Source organism: Pogona vitticeps, chromosome 2 (assembly GCF_051106095.1).
Source record: "Pogona vitticeps strain Pit_001003342236 chromosome 2, PviZW2.1, whole genome shotgun sequence".
Taxonomy (NCBI): Eukaryota; Metazoa; Chordata; class Lepidosauria; order Squamata; family Agamidae; genus Pogona; species Pogona vitticeps.
Genome location: NC_135784.1, coordinates 301,612,449 through 301,637,563, shown reverse-complemented (window position 1 = coordinate 301,637,563; position 25,115 = coordinate 301,612,449). Strand labels below are relative to the sequence as shown.

The window sequence follows — 25,115 nt, the reverse complement described above, 5'->3', positions numbered from 1 at the left end:
CCAGTAAGTTCTAGAAGCCCAATGCTGGGAAAGACAACTTAAACTAGATGGATAAACACCGAGACCAGGATACTAAAAAAATACCATATCTTTCCATACTATTCCATATCTGCTTTCATCCTCCTCATTGTTCAAAGGATGTGCAGCTCATTCCTCACTGCCCCCAATGGTGTTTAGATACTAGCTGAATACCTTCTTGTTCCATACAGCCAAGTTGTTTCATAACTAGTTATTTTCTTGGTATGAAAAAAAAAACCTTTGTCCACCATATCCGCTTGATATTAAGGTAAATAAAATCATTGTTGTGAAGCCTTTATACAGTACTTTTTTAAAAAATTAGTCATTGCCCTAATTTGTTTAGAGATAAAAATAGAAAGAGGGAGATGCTTAAAAACCCAGAGAAATATTTTAAACAAAGACACACTGGCCAGCATAATCTCACTAGTTTAGTGACTGCATTGGTAGTTTTGTAGTTGACTGACAAAAAGCATCTTTGGAGAGGAGTTCTGGTAAATCATGCTGTTCGCTCTGGAGGCGCTGATGCTTTGAAGACCAGCTTATTCCAGATCCTTCCTTGCTCCCCCATGCTCAATCTGCACATTTATAAACAGGTATCATAAAATGCAACCATGCTTAATTCTTCCTGCTCAGAACAACAGCTGCCCCAATGAGGCAAACAGGAGTGCTAAAATATTCAGGTACAATACAGTATAATACCGAAAGAGCCCTAAGCTATTTTGTTGGGGTTTAGGGGCAAATCAAATCACACAGATGACGTTTTCTATGCCTATTAAGAACTTACTGATATACTGCAGGACTCTCCATCACGTTCCGATTGAAGGTCCACATTTCCAAGGTGGAGGATGGCGGCAAGTATCTTAAAAATCGTCATTTGATGGGACTCCTTCACTCCTGAAAGGAATTCATATCCAGTTTTCAGCAAAAGACCTAAACAGTCTGATTTAAGGCCCCACCTTGAGAAAGTCAGTCTTCTCTTAAAAACAACCAATGATAAAAAAGTGTCCATTTATCACAGCCCGAAAACGTAGTTGTAGAAACAATGCTTGTTCAAATTACAAACATCAAAGAAAACAGCTGAATTCGTTTTGGGTAGCCGGAGATGGGGTTTTAGTGACCACCTCCATGACACCCAGAAGAATCATTATTCTCTGGGGATGGGGCCAACCTTCCTTAGACATGCACTAGGCTTTTGGGGTCAGACAGGTTCATATGGGAGTAAGTATCCTTGGCCTGATTAACTGATTGGATTTCTATCTCATCTACCTTTCCAGAATAGGATTACAGTACAACAAAATAGAATAAAGCAGATAATATTGAAATACAGTGCTGCTTACCCCGCTTGACGACAAATCCACTTCACAATGATGTTTGAATGGGGTTTTTTTTGCTTTGCGATGATCGGTTCCCTGCTTCGGGAACCGATTCTTCGAAATTACGACGATCAAAAACAGCTGATCGTCAGGTTTCAAAATGGCTGCCAGCTGTACAAAATGGCTCCCCGCTGTGTTTAGGAAGGCTTTTTCACAAGACAGGGAGCAGAAAATGGCCGCCCTATGGAGGATCTTCGCTGGACGGTGAGTTATTCAGCCCATTGGAACGCATTGAACGGGTTTTCAATGCATTTCAATGGGATTTTTTTATTTTGCTTGACGAGGATATCGCTTAACAGCTATTTTGCTGGAATGGATTATCCTCGTCAAGCGAGGCACCACTGTACAAAACATATTTGAGCATTAAAGATTAAAAACCCAACAGTGAAGGAAAGCAGAGCACCCACCTAGTGAAAAGTTCCTTCTATAGTTCAAAGGCCCACCTGAATGAAAAGATCATTGTCTATGGCTGGAAAGACAGCAGAGAAGGGTCACATCTAGCCTTTCTCAACAGAGTTTGGGAAGTTGGAATGATATCCAAATATGATTATGAAGGGTGCAGAATCAAGGAAAGGTCTTCTGGTCTTGGTCTGAACGCATTTAGGGTTTTAGAAGTGAGCCCATTCAGGCTTTATACCTGAAAATGTAGAGTGCTGTGAAGGAGAACAGCCTAGTGTGCTGTCCTCCGAGGAAAACAGTTAGTGACTGGTTGCGCTGTAGGAGAACTGATTCAGATAGATGAAGGAGAAGTACGATGGAACAAAGCAGTAGAGATATTAGCCATCTAGAGTGGTCGAAATGACTAGATAGGCGGGGTATAAATACAATAAATAAATAAATAAAAATAAAAAATATTCATGGCAGAGGGTAGACAAGCCAAGGAAGGGGAGGAGCTAGATTTTATGAGGTGGGATGAGAGTATAAAGGAGGAGGAAGGGAGAAAAGGAGGGAGGAAGCATGATGTTGAGAGAGAAGACAGAGCTGCACAGACTGAAGAAAAGGGGCTACAAAGGTACGAGCCTGTCGGGTTAGTCTGTGAGTTCCCAAACCTCAGAACGGGAGGAGGTTTATTACCAGATCCCCCAAGCTTAGTGGAGAAAGACAAGCCTAAGTTGAAGGCAGGATGGAGTATGGTAGTGGTGCCATGCTCCCAAGATATAGGGAAGAAAGTAACTTACATTGGTACAACCAGTTACGATTTGTGCAGCCTTGAGTTTCCCAACCTGGAACCAAACCGTTCAAACCCCTCATGGGATGAAGAGGGAGTGAAGGGAGTAAAGAAGCTGAATGGAACGAATGTTAAGAGTTACAAGTTACTACCGGAGTTGAGTTTGTTGGACCCTTTTGGAGTTGACAATCCAGAAGTTAAAAAGAATAAGGAAGCTCTGTTTGTACCGTTATCTTCGTCTCCGTCTATTTCTCCCGCGGAAAAGAAAGACCCACCCCCAGCAGAGAAAGAACCCAATCACAAGTGCCAAAATTATAGCGGGAGACAGGGAAGCACAAGTAAGCCCTGCCACCAGACCCTGAAGTGAGGCAGACTTCTGCATTGTCAATGTGACAGTCTGGGGAGGAAACTGAACTTCTACCATGCCCACCTAGTGGCAAGACACTACTCTAGGTGGCTTACAATGGAAATAAACATCACATTAAACAATAAACATAAATTAACACAACAGACAGAAAAATAAACCCTTTTAAAACCCAACTATATTCAAAAACAACATCTAACTCTCAGAATGGCAGCAACAGTGGTATCAGTTAAACAATAGACACAGGGCTGCCAATAATTAAATAATTAGTAGATTTAAGTTGGAAGGACAGATCCTGAAGCTGAGGCTCCAATACTTTGGCCATCTCACGAGAAGAGAAGACTCCCTGGAAAAGACCCTGATGTTGGGAAAGTGTGAGGGCAAGAGGAGAAGGGGATGACAGAGGATGAGATGGTTGGACAGTGTTATCGAAGCGACCAACATGACTTTGACCCAGCTCCAGGAGGCACTGGAAGACAGGAGGGCCTAGTGGGGTCACGAAGAGTCAGACATGACTTAACGACTAAACAACAACAGAATTAAGTAAGGGTAAGGCTTTCAAAGGCCTGAGTGAAAACCCACGTTTTAATTTGCTTTCTAAATTTAATTTGCTTTCTATTCAACTGAATATGCCAGAGTGCTCTTTTATCAAAGCTCTCAATCACGGGAGCACTATCAGTGCTTCTGTAAATCTTCGCTCTGAATATAGAAATGTGTGTCTCTTACTTCTGGATGGTGTGAGGATGTGCAGACAGGGCTTATGTGGTTCCCCATCTTTTTTTTTTTTTTTGGCCCTGCACCACTTTCATTCATAATGTCTGAATATAGTCAGCAAACACTTTAAAATTGCTACAGAGCAGCTCAGGGAACCAGGGTAGCTAGGCCAGAATAGATATCCTCACCACCAAACAGCTGCCTTCTGCATAAATTGAAAATTCTACACTATTTTTGAAGAAAGCTCCATTTACAGAATGTTACAGTAGTCCAGTCTGGATGTGAACAGAGGACAGACGATTAGAGTGAGGTTTACTTTTTCCAGATGGGGACAGAGTTTCTGTACAAGCCAAAATCAATGGCATCTCTCCACGCCATCAAAGGCAGCGCTGAATCCAGCAGGATCTCCCCTACCCCCCCCAAAAAAAACCCTACACACAAGATCTTTTAAGCAAGAGTAGAACCTCATCTGACACTGTTCACACATAGCGTGGTAGGGGGGCCACGGCTCTCAGCATCAAAGCCCTGGGACTTCCCCTGGGGGGGGGAGGCAGTGAGTCTAGCCATGGAGTCCATCATAATGAGCACCTGCACTTCAAAATTTAGCCTGGCGCTGCTTGTCTCCTCTCTCCAACAAGGAATTTTGACTAAGAATCTGCTTGTAGCTGCCATCCATTCCAAATTGGCCTCCAGGCACTTGATCCGGATGTCTGCAATCGCCTTAGGACTCAATGGAAAAGAGATAGAAGCCTGAGTCTCATCCACATACTTCTCTCCAACCCTACAAATGATATCCTCCCCACCCCTCACTGGGCTGCTTTTTGATATGCCCAAGTATACAACCCTCAAGGTCTCTAAGCTACTCCAAAGACCAGTAGCCATACGGAAGAATAGGACCTAAGACATACTTTCTGGATGCCTCTTTCCAAAGAATGAACCAAAGCCACTCCTTGAAACCTCATGTACCTCAAAATCTTATTAGGTAAAGGTAAAGGTTCCCCTTGACAATTTTTGTCCAGTCGTGTTCGACTCTAGGGGGCGATGCTCATCCCCGTTTCAAAGCCATAGAGCCAGCATTTTGTCCGAAGACAATCTTCCGTGGTCACATGGCCAGTGCGCCTTAGACACGGAACGCTGTTACCTTCCCACCGAGGTGGTCCCTATTTATCTACTTGCATTTGCATGCTTTCGAACTGCTAGGTTGGTGGGAGCTGGGACAAGCGGCGGGCACTCACTCCGTTGTGTGGATTCAATCTTACGACTGTTGGTCTTCTGACCCTGCAGCACAGAGGCTTCTGCGGTTTACCCACAGTGCCACCACGTCCCTTAGGTTTACCATAGGTCAGAAGTGACCTGACCACACATAACAGCAACAGAGGGCTAGCCAGGTCCGACTGAAGAGCTTGCAGGGCCACTATCTTGTTTCTCTCCGCTGTCAATCTAGATAATTCTTGGAAGCCCACAAGCAAAACTCAAGGGGAAACACTCCCCTGCTGGTGCTGTATCCAGCAATTTAGAAAGGTGCTGTGGTGCAATCCTGAACGGAATCAGTACACAACTTTCATTACTAGTAACGAATGACAGCTGTCCATAAACCTGTCTATCCCTCTTATTTGCTGGCTGTCTTCAAAGCTCTCTCCACTGAACTCAAGTCTAGCTGCAGTGAGTAAAGAAGTAAGTTACTTTCCAATGGGCTGACTCGATAGACGTAGCGGGTGTTCTAACATCTCATTAGCCCCTAAAACCCTACCAACACCATTTGAAGAGATCCCTTTCAGATTCTACTGCCTGTTTTGGTTTTTGAGGAAATTTCTTTTGTATCTCACATATTTTACAGCCCAAGTGCACCTGAACTTTGATCACCCCATGAATCTCTCTGTCTCACATGGAAAAACAGGAACGCAATCAACCGAAGGGTCAACGAGGCAGCTAGCACAGCAGATATTGCTGCACAAATCTATTGCCTCCTCAAACTCCTATTTTAATGTGTGTGTGGTAAGTTGACAACACAGGAAATCTCATCTGGATGAGGTGATTAGTATGGCCCAAACAGACATTTTAAAAAAATGGAAAAGGACACAAACAATGAGTAATTAACACTGCACCTTCTACTCAGAGTTTTCTACATAGGGCAAATAAGGAGAGAAAAACAGCTGATGGACAAATGTTATCTTATAGGTTTAATTTCTAAAATTCTAATTCTAAGTCTAATTCTAAAGCCTTAAATGCCTTCAGACCAAGACCAGAGGAAGGAAACCCCCATGAGTCACATCAAATGATTTTTCAATTGATCATTTAATCTGCATGAACTCTCACAGTAAGAAACAAATTTGAATAAAAGGAAAGTCATGGAAGGATTCTTCATTCCTATGGTTACTTATTCCTAACTGGTGCTGGTTGTGATTTTTTGCAGCTTCTTCCATTAAAAACAACTTTTAAAATCATCTACTTGCTTTAAAATATTCAGTGTCTTAATCCACAAGGTAAACCAGTTAATTAGTGAACACAGCCTCCTAGATAACGGTGTTAACAAAAGCATTAAAAAAGCTGTGACCTGGGATTTCAAATTGCACAGATAGAAAAGCAAAGTAAAGCCAACTGATTTCTAATAAGCACAACCCTAAACCTCCAGGAGTCATGCCATCACATGGAAGCCCCTAAACTGCAGTACTGCAGCCAAACCTCTGCTCATGACCTGGGTTCAATCCCAGGTAGCTGGCTCAAGGTTCACGCAGCTTTCTATCCTTTTGAGGTTGGTAAACTGAGTGCCCAGCTCAGCTGGGTGGGTGGGCGGCAATGTATAGCCTGCTATCTATCTATCTATCTATCTATCTATCTATCTATCTATCTATCTATCTATCTATCTATCTATCTATCTATCTATCTATCTATCTATCTATCTATCTATCCATCTATCCATCCATCCATCCATCCATCCATCCATCCATCCATCCATCCATCCATCCATCCATCCATCCATCCATCCATCCATCCATCCATCCATCCATCCATCCATCCATCCATCCATCCATCCATCCATCCATCCATCCATCCATCCATCATGTTTTGCTTCTACATGGTTATTCAAAGTCTTTGTGAAGAAGTGGAGTTTTGTCCAAATGCTCTACCAGGAAACTACCCATTTTATCTTAAGAATAAGCCCTTACCAAGCAAAGTAAAAGCATTCCTGGTTCTCTCAAAATCTTCTGCATCATCTACTCCATCAATCGATGTTTCTCCTCCCAGAGATGTGTAATAAAAGTCTTCCGCAGATGCTAGAAGAGAAGAAATGGAGAATGCAGGATAGTAAAAGCAAGGAGAAAAGCCAACTATTAACCTATATCAAGGTTAGCACAATTTTAATGCATGTGTCTGGGCAGGCAACACCATACGTATTATTTTGCATGTGTATGTATCTCAAACCATAGCATAAAAACCTGCAAGGTAACTTCAGAGAAAAACATGTGGCTTGTTCAAGTGATAACAACATCTGCTCAACATTCCCAGCTTTTGACAGGGGAGGTCTTCTAGTATTGGAACCCACCCTGCCTACTCTGATGCATTTAACTTGAGGCAGCAAAGTTGCTTGTTCTCCAAAGAATTTCAAAATGCTACACTTAAGGTGCTACACTTCACCTTAAGACAGGTTGGGTGACATGGATGAAGGCTGCAACTACATTGACAAATCATGTAAGAAATGCTCTGAGATTAGGACTGTCAGATTCATATTATTTTCTGTTGACTACATGACATTTGTTCAGGTAGCTGTACTTGAAAAGCTGGATGGCTACAGTAGAGCTGGTTTAACAAGGTGCTAATAAATGCTGATTAGCACCTTTCTCCTTTTTTTCTGATGACTCCTATATGACTCACTCAAGTGAATTTACTCAGGGAATCCTGACTTCCTGGGTGTGAATTCATAGTAGATTAGTTGCAGTTGCACCCAAAAACACATACATGCTGTCCATTTAGGGGACTCCTGGATCATTCACTCCCCTTCTATACATAGGAAGATGTGGTGGAATCTGGATTAAGGAGGGGCTAGTATCCATAATGTCTTCTCTTCAGCTTCTAAGTTCAAGCACAGCCTTGCTTTAGTGAAAATTAACATATTAAATTGGTCTGTTTAAAATGGAAGCCTTCTGGAAGCAATTTTCTGTGGGAGTAAAGTCTTCAATGCATCCCGAGGGCTGAAGGGTGGGGATGGGCCCCCCAGCAGTGGGCCATTTCACATGACATGGTGACACACCTATTTGCTGGCTCACCCAAGGCTTCAACATGAGTGAGCTTGAAAAAAAACATTTACCATAATAATCCTGCATTGGAGAAATAAAACATTTTCCTTTTGAAGTTGATTTGTAAAACAAAAACAAAAACACAAAAACAAGGGAATACAGTTTACATTATATTCCTGACTTCAGGAAGTGCATTTCTGCTTAAAATGTGTATTTTCTACCTAACTGTCCATATAAAGGAGACTAACAACTCTTTTTTCATGATTAGTTCAGTGCTTCTGCCTGATTAACTGTGCATGCTGTGAACCCTTCCTAAGGACAGTGCACAAAGTCCTTCTCTTCATAAGTTTTCTTTTTATTTTCCTTTAATCACAATGGCATAGCTTTCTTTGAAACTTTCTTAGGCATTTCAACAATCATTGCAAGATGTGGTTCATGATGATTTATAGGCCAAGCAAAGAACCCGCCAGGCAGGCAGAGATCTGCCCAGAAAAACTGAATTACACTGTGTTTTGTTTTTTAAAGTACAGTACAGAAGTATACCTCTGTCTATGGTTGTCAGACCTTGGAAAAAGAACTTTCATGGACCACAGCTCCCTGAATTTGCCAGTCACCACAGCCAATCGGCCATGATGGCTGGAGGAATCAGGGAGCTGGGAGTCCAAAAACTAACTCTCCCATGCTCTCATGTGGTTTGTCTCCTGATACTGAGGTGCCTCGCTAGACGATTACCTCGCAAAACGGTTTATTTGCTAGACGATGAGTTTTTGTGATCGCTATAGTGTTTCGGTCCGTTCTTCACAAGACAGGTTGCGGTTTTTTTTTTTTACTGATTTTCGCAAGACGACGATTTTTGACAGCTGATCTGTGCTTCGCAAAACGGTTTCTCTATGGGCGATTTTCGCAAAACGACGGCGATTTTTCCCCATTGGAACACATTAAACAGATTTCAATGCAATCCAATGGGGAACCGCATTTCGCAAGACGATGTTTTTGCAAAACAGCGATTTTCGCGGAACAAATTAACATCATCTTGAGGGGCACCACTGTACTTCTAAACTGAGGCATCAGCTAACAAATGCATGCACACACTCTGATTTCCCAAGACATGCACCTGGATGCATAGAAGGACCTAACTGGAAAGGATTATAACTGAGGTAACACTGAGTTGTAGAAGTGCACTTGATATTTCAACAGAGGAGAGGTTGTTCACACATGCCTATTGGCCACTTGAGGCTAAGAGCCATCAAGTAACTAGCATGTACATGTGAATTAGCTTCAAGTACTATACAGTATCTGCCAGGCCTGAGAAATCATTCATCATCCAGAAGTTTTAGACTACAACTCTCATAATCTCTTAACACTCATCACCGTGGCTGTGTGTCTCAGGAAATGAAGTCCAAAACATGTGGAGGACCAAAAATCCCAGCTCCTAATATATTCTATATATTCAATAGGTTATAAAAGTGGATACCACGAATATGAACAAGATGAAATCTGTTTTAGAAAACTAGGGTGCATTTTCTAGGGTCATTCCACTTTCTCCCCCAAATACAGATTCAGGCCATCAGTTTCTGTAGGCCATCTCATTAGGTTTCTGCCAAGGGTTTCCTCCCCTGTTGTATACAAGATGCAGACCCCTCAGCCCTTTTTATGTCCTCCCCTCTCTATCTCAGCCCTACTGTGTCTTTATCCTCTTCCACAGCTACCGTAACAGCCACCATAATGTAAACTGAGCTGTCTAGGCTTTTGAAACCCCTCTTGCTTAAATTTTAAGACGCCTGCTTCTAGACATAAAACGCATCTAGGCACACAAAGGCCGTCAGTCAAAAAGCTTACGTACATACATGTGCTTACAATAAGTACAGGATGTAATGAACGTATAAGTTAGGTTTAGCATAGAAGGAGATTAAGTAAAAGTAAAAAAAATAAGTTTTTAAAAAATTGATTTTTGCTGGCTATTTATAGTTGCATACAGAAACTGCTTAAGTCATGGCGGCAAATTGCAGCTCATCCGTGAGGTGCTGACAGTGCTCCTGAGTACCAGGAGCACAATAAGCACTTCATTAATAAAGGACAATTTGCTACTGATTTTTCAAGCTCACCAATACATTTGTGGCCATCGGCTTAGAATAGAGCAAGGATGTGGGCAAGTCTTGGGACCCTGAGCCTCAATTCTGAGTCTCCAGGCCAGAGTCCCATAGACTCAAGACTGCGCATGCACTGCCCAGCTGATAGGCCACAGCGCATGCACAGAGACAGCAGTCCTATCTGCTGCCACTACCATTGACCCAGCTGCCACAACTGCCTGCCGCCTGCCGTTTTTAGAGGCAGCTGGTCTGGCTTTCCCTTCCAGGAGCATGCTGCTGCCTCCACCCATGCATGCACCAGTCAGCTGAGAGGCTGGTGAGTGAGCAGGGTTGGGGCCAGCTTCAGGAAGGGAAGGCCCTATAGGGACTTGACAACATGACTGGGACACATGGGTCGAAGTCATGAGTCCCCCACCCACCCAGAAACTCGTGAGTCGAGTGCAACTCCAGTCTCCAGTGTGGCTGAAATTGGACTCAGCCATGAGTCACGACTTGCTGGTCCGCATTGCTGGAATACGGGCTTTTGGCTCTGATGAACGACTATAGTTGCCCAAAAGGTGCCCCGGGCTTGGGAAGCCCCATCTGCCATGGGTAACACCTGCTCTCTAAGGACCTCACTTGGATGGACTCAAGGAGGCTTCTCTTTTGCTACACAATAATCCTTGGAAAGTACCAACAATTTTCTGTCAATGAAGTGGGATTAAAAACAAAAACAAAACAAAATAGCAACAACCTTAGAATTGATTTCAACACACTCTTCAAGCTTTTCAAAGTTAAAACAAAAATCAATTTCAAACAAAGCCACTGGATGTTTGGGTCTGTCTGCTTGCCGTTGAAAAAGAGAACATTTCATTCTGAAAATAAATACACAAACACTCACTGAGAGACAAGCCCGGCTGGAGGGCAAAGAGGCTTTCTCTTCTCAAAAGCTTGAAAGCCAACAGAGAAAACATAAATATTTCCCATCCTGTTTAATACCTTGCAGGGACAACCTCCACGTGTGCTCAGTTTTCTACAATTTCTGATTTTTTTCCTATTAAGTGTTTTCCCTCCAGACACCGGAGTTAAAAGCTACTGTCTTAATACAATGAAAGAGGCTTTCCTTCTTATGCCTGGAGGTAGTATCATTTCTTTTTTCTTTTCTGTTCCCTATTTCTATTCCCTCTATTTTCACTCCTGTATTGCAGTAAGTCCCGGACCCTTTGTGCATGGCAGGAGAGGAAGTTGAACACTTTCCATATGCATTACCTCCGACACATTTTTGGTATTACCTGGCAGGACAAAGCTCCAAACAGAGTAGTCCTAGAATGAGCTGGAATTTTTAGCATGTATACATTACTGAAATAATGACGCCTATGTTGGCTCAGGCATGTCATGAGAATGGCGGACGATCGGATTCCAAAAGATCTCCTGTATAGAGAATTAGTGCAGGGAAAGAGCCCAAGAGATAGAGACCACAGCTGCAATACAAGAATATCTGCAAGCGGGATCTGAAGGCCTTGGGAATGGACCTCAACAGATGGGAAACCCTGACATCTGAGTGTTCAGCCTGGAGGCAGGCGTTGCATCATGGCCTCTCCCAATTTGAAGAGACCCTTGTCCAGCAGGCCGAGGCCAAGAGACAGCCATGAAAGCAGGCAAATCAGGGAGCTGGACAGGGGACAGATTGCGTTTGTCTTCAGTGTAGAAGGGATTGTCACTCTCAAATTGGCCTCCTCAGCCACACTAGATGCTGTTCCAAGTCCTCCATACAGAGCACGTTACCATAGTCTCTCGAGACTGAAAGATGCCTACAATTCTATTCCCTACTCCAACTTAAGCTATCTGACATTCTGAATAGGATCTCTGTTTTTTTCTATATCCTGACTGTTTTTTCTAAAGAGGGAATTCCAACCCATGTTAACTTGAGAAATCTAATATAAACTATAGTCTAGAATCTAGAAATATATCTACACTACACAGTTATGGTAGCGAGATGCCATCTTAGCTGTCATGGCTCCATCCTACAAAAATCACAGGATGTGTGGTTTAATAAAATACTCAGAATTTTCTGCTGTAGTTCAAGGAAGGATACTAGAGCTCTCTGGTACAGAATGCTAAGTACTTCACCAAACTGCAAATCTCAGGATCCCATGGCAGCTGAAGTGGCATCAAATTTTTATAACTGTGCAGCACTGGATGGGAGAAAGCAAGCTTTGAAATTCTGTCTCAGATATAAAACTAACTAGAATATAAAATGGCCATGCTGTGATTCCGCTGCCTAACCCACTACAGGGCACAAAACATATGGCACTGTGCCATATTATTTAGTGACTACTCGTTAATCAAACAATTAGCTGGTTGTTGTGGGTTTTTCGGGTTCTTTGGCCGTGTTCTGAAGGTTGTTCTTCCTAACATTTCATCAGTCTCTGTGGCCGGCATCTTCAGAGGACAGCACTCTGTGCTCTGGTGTAGTTAGCTTGGGAGTTGAGTATTTATGGCTGTGAGATAGGCTTTTGTCCTTTACAGGAGATGGGTGATTAGTGTGTCTTGTTGTGTGTGTATTGTTGTGATAAGGAGGAGAGATTATCTGTCACTGTGATTGATGGATGTCATTAGCTGGTCTTTTGCGTGTAGTCCTCTGAAGATGCTGGCCACAGAGACTGGGGAAACGTTAGAAAGAACATAACTAAAAAGGATTCTGGCCAGTGCTGGGGTGCAAGGGGAAACTCTTGTAGCTCCTAAATGTATTCTACATTACAGCCTGTTTATTCTGTTTCACAGAACTGAACAGGAGCCATGTCAACATAGAATGCAGACATAGTTACAGCAGTTTGATGCCACTTAAACTGACATGGCTCCAACCTTAGAACTCTTAACTAGAAGTATCAGGTGCACCTCTTTTAACTATATTAAAGAGCCTCGTGGCGCAGTGGTTAAACTACTGCAGCTAAAACTGTGCTCACGATCCAGGGTTCAATCCCAGGTAGCCAACTCAAGGATGACTCAGCCTTCTATCCCTTCTGAGATTGGTAAAATGAGTACTCAGCTCATGGGGGGGGGCAATGTGTAGCTTGCATAATTAACTTGTAAACCACCCAGAGAGTGCTTGAAGCACTATGGGGCGGTATATAACCAGCGCGTTTTGCTTTATATCAGGACATTCTCAGTACCTCAGGAAACTACAAAGCCCACAATCTCCTTAGGATGCAGCCATAACAGTTAAAGTGGTATTAAACTGTTATTTAACTGCTATAATTCTGTAGTATAGATACATGCCAAGTCTAACTTTTGCTTTTATAAGCTCAGCCCTTCCTTGCCCACAGCCTTGTTGTACGTTCCAGTCCTTAAAGGCACTAGAATCCTGGACTATGCTACATGGAATTTCACCTCAGATGCCTCAATATTTTATGAAGGCAAGGAAGGAAGAGAAAAACATTGCAGAATTATTCCAGCAGAAAGACTGATTATACAAGGATATCATACTCACTTAGCGAGAGATCTTTAAATTCTGGAAGACCAACAGAGGCACACAGCTGATAGAAGATGTGGTAGTTTCGCTCGTCATCTGCCTGGGGAGTAAAACAGGTTTGGTTTCAGAGAAAAGAGCTGGCATTAAGCATAAATTAGAGAGCCCTTCTCCCTCTTGTAGATCAGAACGATCATATTTCACACCCTCCTCAAATAACTTTTATTTTATTTATATAACCATGTACAATAATTTTTAAATGAGCGGGGAAGGAACAAGAAGCATACCACTAATCATCATTAATAAAAGAATGGGAATGTCAAAAACAGTTGTCCTTAGAAGCTTGTGAGGCATGCGACAGTTATTCCCATTCCATAGCAGAAGAACTGAGTTTGAGAAAATGGGATTTTCCTATGCATGAAACATAGTGGAGCTGAGATTTTATACCAGTTCTAGTCTCTCTTCAGCTTTATAATGAAGCAGAAGTAGATGTTTTTTTCTGGAACTCTCTGACCATCAGCTGGGTTTAAGTCCATGTTGTCACTAAGCATGCTCATCCCAATTAAACTCTTTTGGGGGTGCATCCTCCCCTACCCTTAGAATTCTCTTCCCTAAAGATTCTGTGTATTTCTGCAAATCTTGAGGTTTCCTTATCCCTGGTGACAATTCTCTTTTGAGTATGAATGGTGTCACTTTGTCTATAAAAGAGATTTGCCCTCAAAGATTTAGTTTGCTTTAGCATAAAGAATGATTCCTGACCTTAGTTGCTTATTTAAAAGGTTGCCAGCTATCTGAATTTCCCAAATTTAATTTTTTTTTAAAGTAGTCACACTCTTGGTGTTTGAGGAGGGCAAGCTGAAATAACTTTTAAGGCAAAACTTTATTTCGTAGAGTTTCTACAAAGTCAGACATCAAAGACTTTTATAAGTACCCAAGAGAGTACAAGACATTTTGCAAGAAAAGAAAAAACCTTGAAGATTTAAACTTCAGCTGAGGAATTGCAACAGCCAACACTTTTGATGAACAAGAAACAGGACATCAGCCAATGATGCTTTGTTAAAGCACAGTACTGATAGTCTTGGAAACAATCAGCATGACAAATAATTGGTGCCATTAATATAGGGGTAATTTTTTTTCTGTCAAAGGTCACATTCCCTTGAGAAGGGAGTAACCTATTTTTTGATAAATACTCCCCTAGTCCCCCAGCTGTGCATAAATATTTATAGTTAGATGCTATTTTTTGTTTAAGAGCTAAAAACTGAATTTTAAAAACTCACTTTTATTTTATAAGACTATAAGATAACTAGAACTACAACAATCAACAGTATTAAATATCACTAAAACTGTATTTTTAAAAATTAAACATATATCAGTATTAAAACCAAGCTTAAAACATTTTAAAAATACCGTTCATGCTCGTCAGAAGAACCTATGGGTTGTTTGCATGCTACGAAAATCTTAGTATTTTGCAAAATGGGAGGGCCATCCAATTTGTAGAGTATTAAAAGGCACGTGGTTTAGCTTAGAATTCTCCCCCATAAAAATGGGGTCAGCATGGCACTACAATTTCACGGAGGAGCCCCATGTCAACTTTAAGAGTGACATGTAGTCCTGCTCCTGAAGTGGTGAATATGTTATTCAGTACAATAAACAAACTAACCTGAAACACAACTCTTGATTTTTCAAGCAGGTATGTCCTCATATTGGCACCGATGATGCGGTATCTTTTATCAAAGCCAATCTGAATGTACTTCCCAAAGCGGCTGCTATTGTCATTTCGGGTTGTTTTTGCGTTGCCGATGGCCTTTAGGAAAGGGAATATATATTAGAAACAAAGACCCTTCTGCAAGGACCTCAAATATGTCGTATAAATTTATAGTTGCTTATAAAGAAACACAAAAGCCTTTGCACTGAAAGAAAAACAAGACACTGGGCAGTAAAGCATGAGTTCTAAGCACTGGTAAGGCAACTGGATCTACAGCCACAGCTTTAGACATTTCCTGTAGTTGGGACACAACTCTCAAGACTTCACCAGTCTGGTAACCAATTCTGAGAACTACAGCCTCAAAAAGTAACTTTTCCAAGCTTGGAGTAGCTCCCAGTTCAAGCTCCCGGTTCATCTAGTTTTGAAATGGGAAACAACAGTAATCTATTTTACAATACATCTTTTGAGGGTGAACAATGAAGACTGCAACTTCTGTACCGGAATTCATTTCTGTCAATGCTACCATCCTTGTGATTGGCTGTAAATGACCCTTTCTCCCCATATGAACCTTCTTGGCATATAAGATGATCAGAGGAGGCCCTCCTCTTGGTCCCATTGCCAGCACCAGAGATGGCTGATAGGGACACGGGAGAGGGCCATCTCTGGGGCAGCTCCCAAGCGATGGGTCTCTTTCCCTCGGGAGATCGGGCTGGGCACCAACAGCTGAAGACCCATCTTTTCAGGCAGGCTTTTAACAATCAATCCTTGAATACCTTTTTAGAGTTAAAACAGTTTTAAATGTTTACAGTGGACCCTTGACTTACAGACGGCTTGACTTACAGACTTTTTGAGTTACAGACTTCTCTGGCCGCAAAATTTAGGTTTGACTTGCAGACTGAGATTTGACTTACAGACCAGAAAAAAACCAAAATGGAACAAAAACGGCCTGTTACGGGATTAATCGGTTTTCAATGCACTGTAGGTCAATAGAGACTTGACCTACAGACTTTTTGACTTGAGAACCACCTTCCAATACGGATTAAGTTCTCAAGTCAATACCCCACTGTACTTGCTTTTAATTATTCAATTGCATTTTAATTCGTGTATCATTTAATTGGCTTTTTAAAATGTTTAACTTATGTTTTTATTCCTTTTAATATTGTGAGCTGCCTTGGGTCCCCTCATTGGGAGAAAGGCAGCCTATAAATACAACAAAATAAATAAATAAATCAACAGCTGACCAGAGTCTTGGATTTGATAAGGAAGTATTAATACTGAGGTGTTAAGTCAGCTAATTGTCAAAACAATCTTCTGCAGGATTTCTGCACTGTTACAATATACCAGAAAAGTGACATCTCTTCTCTCCCCCAGCCCCAATTTTAAGGATGCCATTTTCTCTAACATACAAACAGCTGGAGATTGTAATAGTCTGCAGCTTTCCAAGATACACAGAGAGAGCTGAGTTATGGAATTTGTAAACCAACAATATTTTGGGCGACTGGCTGCCTTTCTTTAGAAATTGTATGCAGGATAACAAATGGGGTTACCTATTTAAATATTTAAGCTGGACTTCTATCTATATCTTTAGTATATTAAACCTAATTATTTCAAAATGTCAATAAGCTTCCCATTACCTCCTTCTAAAGAAACCTAAACATGAGTATGCTTCAACACTCAGAGAAGCAAACTTAGCATTAACAGTATGTTCCCTAAATGATTTATTGATTTGCTGCAAATGATTGTTATATAATTTCTTTCAGCCTGGACAGAACCTGCAAAATACTGGTTCTCAAGCGCAGGCTTCTCAATGTTTTCAAGTTCAAGAACTGGAAGAGACTCTACGGATCATCAAGGGCTGGATGGTCCACTCACCATTCCACTGCTGCCGTGACCTCCACGATTCTTTCAACAGCTCTGGAGATCACGACCAGCTCACTACTCCTGGCAGGATGCAGGACGACAAGCCTCTCTGCTAGGCTGAAGAGCAGCTCACCGAACACGCTCTCCGCAACCACTGGAAGGATTGCGAAGGTTGTGGCAGCAGCGGAAGGGTGAGTGGACCATACAGCCCCATGGGGCTGGACCCTCATTATGTCCACCTGTGCAGGGGTATTCATATACATATACCCCCATCTCTAATCATGAGGAATCAAACTCCCAGCCTCTGGCTCTGCAGCAAGATACCTAAACCAACGGTTACCCAGAAAGGCAAACTTTTATTGCAAATACATATAGAAAATAAAATTAGAAGAGGACCAAAAATCATGAATAAATGTATATTTTTAGTCAACACTGGTATCTCTTGCATTAATGTATTGTGCTAACCAGAACAACAATAGCAGGAGCAGGAGCTGCAGCAGCAGCGACAACGACCACAAGAACAAGAGCATAGTGGCACCTTTACGACTCACAAATATATTCAAGAATGAATCTTTATGGATTAATCCCCTACTCAAGATACGTGATGTGTCTGTAGAAACAGACTGAAATCCCCAAGTAAATTGGATAGTGCTAAACATGTCCCAGCTGTCCCAGCACTCTCTTTTTGTTACTGACCACAAAAGACTGGATCTAATATTTTAAATGAAAAAAGAAAGTATTCACCACCTTTCTCTTATTTATTTGCTTCTTAACTGTTGTTTTTAAACTATTTTTAAATTCTACATTTCTGAACAATAGCAGTACCTATATTTATTAGTAACATGGGTACCCTTCATTCAGGGAATCTAGGGCAACACGGAGGGGTTCATTCACTAGACCTCCATTTTATTCTCACGCCCATCCTAGAAAGCACATTAAGTGATGGGGTAGTGACCGCACCGGCATTACCAATGGGCTTCATGGCTGAATAGGGATTTGAACTAAGCCTTCCTCTTCTTGCTGTCTTCTTGTGCGGCCACTGAAGTTCAGGTGACAGGAAAATATGTGAAGTTTTATGTTATCTGACAGCAGGAGAGCTCAGATTCCAGAAGCACGGGGGTCTGTTGTATTCACAAACTGACAAAGAGCTTCAAGTGTTTCCAAGAGAAAGAGATGCTAATTCTTTTTTCCTTTTTGCCTCTTCATTCAACAAAAGTTGACCTTACACTCAAAGTCAGTGAACAGAAGAGACATGGCAGCTCCTTCAGCTTAAAGTCATGCATAAAACATAGAAACTACATATCTTCCCAGAGGTGAACCACTTCCATCGAGACAGTAGGAATAGAGTCTGGAAAAACAACTTTTTTGGACTGGAACTCCCAGAATTGCCATCCTGGCTTTGGGATTCTGGCCGTGGGAGTCCAAAAATGTAATGTTTTAAGTTCTGATAACCCTCTTATGCCCTGACCCAACGGACGATAATCAGACACCAAGCATATAGCAAGAGGCACTTACTCTTCACAATAATAACCATGATGTGCCCTTGAGACGATTCTGATCTATGGCAACCCTTTCCAGGGTTTTCTAGGCACAGTCCTCAGAACTGGTTTATCATTCCCTTCTTCTGCAGGTGCCCTAGGACTGTGAAGCTCACCCATTCTACAATATCAGCGTTTATACTGAAATTATCAGCAGCCAAATTACAAACCAAGCCAGCGTTCTCTCTGCCCCCAGTAACCATAGATGGGAAATGTTTGTATTTGAACAAATATCCCAGCCGGCATGGGCTTTGTAGTTCAAAACTGAACATTCCTCCACCATCACTGAATTGCAGCAATGAGCTAATCAGCACCATTGACAGTTCCATTGTTGGCAGCTGCTCGTTAACTCTGAATGTCCTTGGACACACCAATCTGACTGGATGCAGTGATACACATTCTTCCTCTCTGTCCATGTCTGCCATCTTTGATGACATTACACTAGTCAGCACAGCCGGAGGCTGGCGAGGACATAAAATGTACAGTAACAGCAATGCAACAATCTCCAAAAATTTGCAAAGTATGTTGAACACTCCATGGAAACCATTCTGTAGATCTCAGAAAAGATGCTGCAAATGTTTCTGAACAGCCCTAATTGCATCAGTGCTTTCAGCTAATTTACAAGTTATTGTGTGCATGCTTCTTGGATCAAGGCCCTCTAAGTTCCTTGTAAGATTTACTCATCAAGGGATTCAGTGCCTCACGTTTTGAGTTATGGTAGCTGGGCTTGCTAATTTCATCCCCTCATCAACGCTCTCTTAGATTTAAAAAACTGTCATTAGAACACCATCCCTCAGGGATCAGAGTTTTCTACTAATTACGCAGAATTTCAATTGCTGTCGTTTTGCTCTGATTGGTTGCACTAAGAGAACAGGAAGGAAGGGAGCGACTCCTACGGTCCCAACAGAGACAAGAAAGGGCTGCTTATTGCAAGGAAGGCTACACCCCAATAAGACTCTCAGCTTGCACATACACTAAGACACCTGCCACGAAATTAAAAGACACCTGCTTCTTAGGAGGAAAACGATGACAAACCTCGGCAGCATCTTAAAAAGCAGAGACCTCACCTTGCCAACAAAAGTACGCATAGTCAACGCTATGGTTTTTCCAGTAGTGATGTATGGAAGTGAGAGCTGGACCGTAAAGAGGATTGACCGCTGAAGAATTGATGCTTTTGAATTGTGGTGCTGGAGGAGGCTCTTGAGAGTCCCCTGGACTGCAAGGAGAACAAACCTAGCCATTCTGAAGGAAATCAACCCTAAGTGCTCACTGGAAGGACAGATCCTGAAGCCGAGGCTCCAATACTTTGGCCATCTCATGAGAAGAGAAGACTCCCTGGAAAAGACCCTGATGTTGGGAAAGTGTGAAGGCAAGAGGAGGAGAAGGGGACGACAGAGGCCGAGATGGTTGGACAGTGTCATCGAAGCGACCAACATGAATTTGACCCAACTCCGGGAGGCAGTGGAAGACAAGAGGGCCTGGCATGCTCTGGTCCATGGGGTCACGAAGAGTCGGACACAACTTAATGTCTAAACAACAAGAACAAATTTAAAGAAGCTTGGTTGTAGAGTAGGTGCTTTGCACAAGGAAAGTTTGTGGTTGAGTTCCTCAAATACTGTATCACTGGAAGGACAGTACTTTGGCCATCTCATGAGAAGAGAAGACTCCCTGGAAAAGACCCTGATGTTGGGGAAGTGTGAAGGCAAGAGGAGGAGAAGGGGACGACAAGGCCGAGATGGTTGGACAGTGTCATCGAAGCGACCAACATGAATTTGACCCAACTCCAGGAGGCAGTGGAAGACAGGAGGGCCTGGCGTGCTCTGGTCCATGGGGTCACAAAGAGTCGGACATGACTAAATGACTAAACAATAAGAAGACACCTGCAATACCCCATGGCACTCCTGCTGGCTAAGGCTGAATCATTAGAACGTCCAAGCACTCGGTTCAAAAGCAGAAGCGTCAACTTGCACTGCAGAAGCTGGTATTACAGCACTGTGCACTGATGTGAAGGCAACCTCAGAACGGAGACAGGGTTCAGTTAAGATCTGATAGAACTGAAGGCAAACAAAAGGCACAGCCAGAGTAATGCTTTACTCGTTATTCATGAGTTACTTTCTCATTATTTTTAAACAATGGATTGCAATCTGTGAAAATGGCCCGATGCCTCCTCTGTCCAAAGAAATGGTCTATGAAGTTACCATTTTAGTTACTTTTGAAAAATGGGAAAGTAAACAGTTACTTTTTCAACTCTGTGCCTATAATTCATTTTTGGCAGCAAGGATGTTTCTTGGACTATGACAGTAATTAATTATTTAAAACAAAATAACTTTGCACGCCTGAAAGTGCCCACACCTTAAGGCCCAGACCTCAATACAGGCTCCAGCTTAAAAGAATGAAGACAGGTCTTCCCTTTTGGCTTCCAGCCATGGCTTGTAACAGAAAAATTGCAGCATCTCTTTTTAATAGAGGAAAAAGAAGTCAAGGCAAACCAGCCAAATTGGCAGATCTTGCACTTGAGTCTATCATAGAAAGGACAATTAATTCTCTTTTCCCTATCAATCTGAAATTAGAGTTGGCAGGAAAAGCATACATTTATTGGAGGATGGGCAAAGAATGAACCCAACCCGCAAAAGAGAAATTGCAGAGCACATGACAAAGAAGTCTCGATACACGGGAAAGAAATATTAGATCCATCTATCAAATTCAGCAGTACCAATAGCCTACCAAGACAGACAGAACAAGGGGGGCACCAATAATATTTTGGGTTTTGCATCACAGAATGCATAAAAGCAAGAGCATAACATCAACTTTGAAAGTGCAGCTGCTGATTGTGACATTCCCCACAGTCCATAATGCAGGCAACTGCATGGGCCCAGATTAGGTCTTCCATAAAGTTAATGGCTGAATTGCCAATTCAAGGCCAACCACGTTGATATACTCTGCATTGCAAGAGGGATAGCTTGTAGTAGTATTACTCCAAAAAACAAGACTGGGTGCGGGTAGTATTTTGTATCAACTAGCGTTCTATGTTCAAAGGGCTTTAGGAATACTACAAGCTACTATGAACATCACACTTCCTAAAATAAGGAAATTTTGGCAATGGACATAAATGAATAGCGCCAGAAACTCAAGAGCAGAGTCCTAAATTCTAAAGTTTAGAATTAAATGATTTTTACCCAACAATGGACAACATCAATAGCATTTGGAGACAATATCAAATCTTCTATGATACATGCTGAGACACTGATACAGTACAGGTGTGAAGTTGCTTTTCCTCTCCACATTCACAAAAGACTGGGTCACTGCAAAAGTGCCATTTTCTCAGGATTTGCTTTGTCTCTGCCAACTCTTATCCATAGTCTGTTAAGTTTTCTGTGTTCCTGAGATTCTATTCATTTTAAGAGGCAGATGGTTCTTTCTTTCCACAATAATCCTGGTTTCTCTTGATGTTCTCCGTCAAGATTCACAGAGGTTCTGAAAAAATTACCCTTGATTTTAATCTGAGAAGGGTGGGATGGTAGCCAAAGAGTGAATGAGCATTTGATGTAGATGCGTTGAGTCTTTTACTATTAACTGCTACTTCTGTGTGTATGTCACTTGGGGTAATACCTGCTAGGAAACTGATTTTATCATCAGACGTGAGATTCAGGCATCCGGGAGTGATTCTACAGCTTCCACTGAGTGCTACATCTACCTGTTTTGCACTGACTGAATTATATCACATCAGGCTTGTGTATTTGCCTGCAGAACAGCATAGGGCAATGCTGTAGTTCTTAGTGTACGTGGCTGCCCCAACCAGTTCATGATAGCTTCTGAAGGATACTGTTCCTTCTAGAGACATTTTGCTTTTAATTTGGCTGTGTTTCTTATAGGTCAGCAAATGAATCAAAGCAACAAGGTATTTGGGAGCAAAAACAGTAATCTAGTTGGCACCCTTCCTTAAGCCGGCTAGATCTGGGTCCAGGATTGAACGTAGGTCATAAGCAGAGTCTTCTCTGCAGTACTGCAGTTTAACCACTGTGCCACAAGGCTCTTTAGTATCCACCAAGTTCTTCTAATGCAGTGGTGTCGAACTGTGGCCCTCCAGATGTTCTTGGCCTTCAACTCCCAGAAATCCTGGCCAGCAGAGGTGGTGGTGAAGGCTTCTGGGAGTTGAAGTCCAAGAACATCTGGAGGGCCACAGTTCGACACCACTGTTCTAATGGATTTGTTAGATATTCTACCAACTCAAAGCTGTCTTACTGAGCAGCAAGTACAAGATCATCAAAAGCAAAGTGTGCTTCTTATACACTGCCCCATAGCACTTAAAGCATTCTCTGGGTGGTTTACAAATTAATTATGCAGGCTACACTTTGCTCCCTCTCTTGAGCTGGGTACTCATTTTACTGACCTCGGAAGGATAGAAGACTGACTCAGCCTTGATATAACCCTGAGTTGTGAGCACACTTTTGGCAGCAGTACAGCAGTTTAATAACCACTGCACCACGAGGCTCAGTGTAAATAAAATGTAAAGAAAAAAGTGCAAATTAAAAGTCTGGTACCTCGAGGAAGTGGTTGGTTGTTGATGTAGATGTAATAGGGAGTTACACCCACAGAGTTTGTATTGTTTGCTTGAGTGCAGAACTAATTGTGCAGTTCACTGTGCTTGTTAGATATGATTTCTGGCTTGGCATGATTTTTTTCTACCATGTGTGAGGTATGTAGATGTAGCTATACAACAAATTTGTAAACCGTTTCTGAGTATACTAAGAAAAACCTGTGATGAGTCACCTAAGTCACAACTGATTTGACTGCACATCACTATTGATTAAACCATACTGATCACCTGTTCCCAATTTCTTCACAAATTTGCCATTGCCCTCATCTTGCAAACTACCTTGGAACATCTAGCACACCAGACCAAGGATGCAGAGCAGTAAACACTTGAAGTTTAGTGAAATCAACACAAATAGTAAGAATTCAAAGTTCTTACTGAGAAAAAGAGAATTCCTCCCTTTCTCTTTATACTTAGAGCTAACGAAAGCATCTATCAAGATGATCTCTGATGAAAAAATGTAGTCATTTTAGTCTGGGGAGGGAGAACCACCAAGGAGAGACATAATAGAGAGCTATAAAATTACAGAGAGGAAGAAGCAGATAAAATTATAGTGTGGAGAAAGATAAGTTTTCTTGCCTCTCATAAAATACTAAAATTTGAAGCCATTGAATAAAATTGGCAGTGTGTTCAGGAAAAGGAAAAGAAAGTAACTCTTCATGTGAGGCATAATTAATTGATGGAATTCACTCCCAGTGGATGCGACGACCAGTTGTTTAGAAGGGAAAAGGTTTAGTAAAATTTATGGAGAACTTAACTCTACTGGTGCTTACGAGGTTACAAAAACTGCCATGTCTAGGTACAGTAAAGCATTAAACAGCATTTTCTGGAAAACTGGAAAAGGACCGTTAATTCCAAGCTCTATGGCTTTCTAGGGGTATTCTGAGAAGCTTCTCAAGAAGCAGAAACAACATGAGAACCAAAATGCTTCTAATGGTCTAATGGATGAAGCTGTGGCAGGGGACCTTTTTAACAAACCATGTTAATGTTTAAAATATCAGCCCTTCTCCAATTCCTCCACAGTTAAGAGCTTTGGAAACAGACTGATGGACTCATCAAAAGAAAAATGGAGTAGTGGAATGTGTATTTACTTAAGATGTTGATGGACTGCAATTCCCATCAGCTTCTATTTGTACAGTTGATGGTGAGAAATGATGGACGACACACAGAGGGCCAACATTTCCATTGCTGGTGTAGTTGCAGAGAATCCATTATATGTATTTTGTTTATTTCCTATGGGTAAATTTTCATCTGAAATCTATTTGGGACCTCTTCATCTGTTTATTTGATGTGTATCTCACCTTTCTCCTAGGACTAAAATTCCAAGTGATTCACCACAATATTAAAAGCCAGATGTTGGGAGTTAAATTCCCCACTGTGCCTCTGGAAAAAGAGCCAGTCTGTGTAGCCAGTCTGGGAATTCTTCACAATTCCAGGGCACCACCAGAAGGCAGGAGTGTTAAATGACTTCTGAGTACAGTGGTGCCTCACAAGACGATTGCCCCAGGGGACAAAAAAACCCGCAAGACGATTGGTTTTAGCAATCCCTATGGTGCCTCGCAAGACGGTTTTTTCTATGACCATGCTTTGCAAGACTTTTTTCCCCAAGACGGATGCTTCGCAAGATGAATAAATTTCATTCATCTGGCGAGGTTCCCATAGGGAACCTCACAATTTTTTCGCAAGACAGTGATTTTCGCAGAATGAATTAAAATCATCTTGCGAGGCACCACTGTACTCTATACTTAGAAAGCCCTGAAGTCAGCACATAGTTGTTGTTGTTATTACACAAAAACACAGGAAAAAGTATAAACATTTTAAAGAAAAAGCAATTATCAAAAATATAATGTCCAAAGATAAATTAATTGTAGCACTAAAACATTGGCAAGAATCCTACTAGTGATTTACTCTTGCAGAAGTCACAGTAGCAAATTGCTGCTCATTAATGAGGTGCTGATTGTGTTCCTCCTGGATGCATGCCTGATTGTGCTCATGGGTGTATGCCCAA

At 41.9% G+C, this 25,115-nt stretch overlaps 1 protein-coding gene across 4 annotated transcripts in view; it reads right to left on the bottom strand.

Moving 5' to 3' along the window:
* MYO5B (myosin VB) overlaps positions 1-25,115 on the bottom strand; it is a 339,707-nt gene that overhangs the window by 150,173 nt on the left and 164,419 nt on the right. For all 4 annotated transcript variants that reach the window (XM_072992940.2, XM_072992941.2, XM_072992942.2 and 1 more), the window contains exons 6-9: positions 15,071-15,214; positions 13,432-13,513; positions 6,805-6,912; positions 803-912 (exon numbers count right to left, since the gene is read on the bottom strand). In XM_072992940.2, the coding sequence (XP_072849041.2) occupies positions 803-912; positions 6,805-6,912; positions 13,432-13,513; positions 15,071-15,214 (444 nt within the window). The remainder of the gene's footprint in view (positions 1-802; positions 913-6,804; positions 6,913-13,431; positions 13,514-15,070; positions 15,215-25,115) is intronic.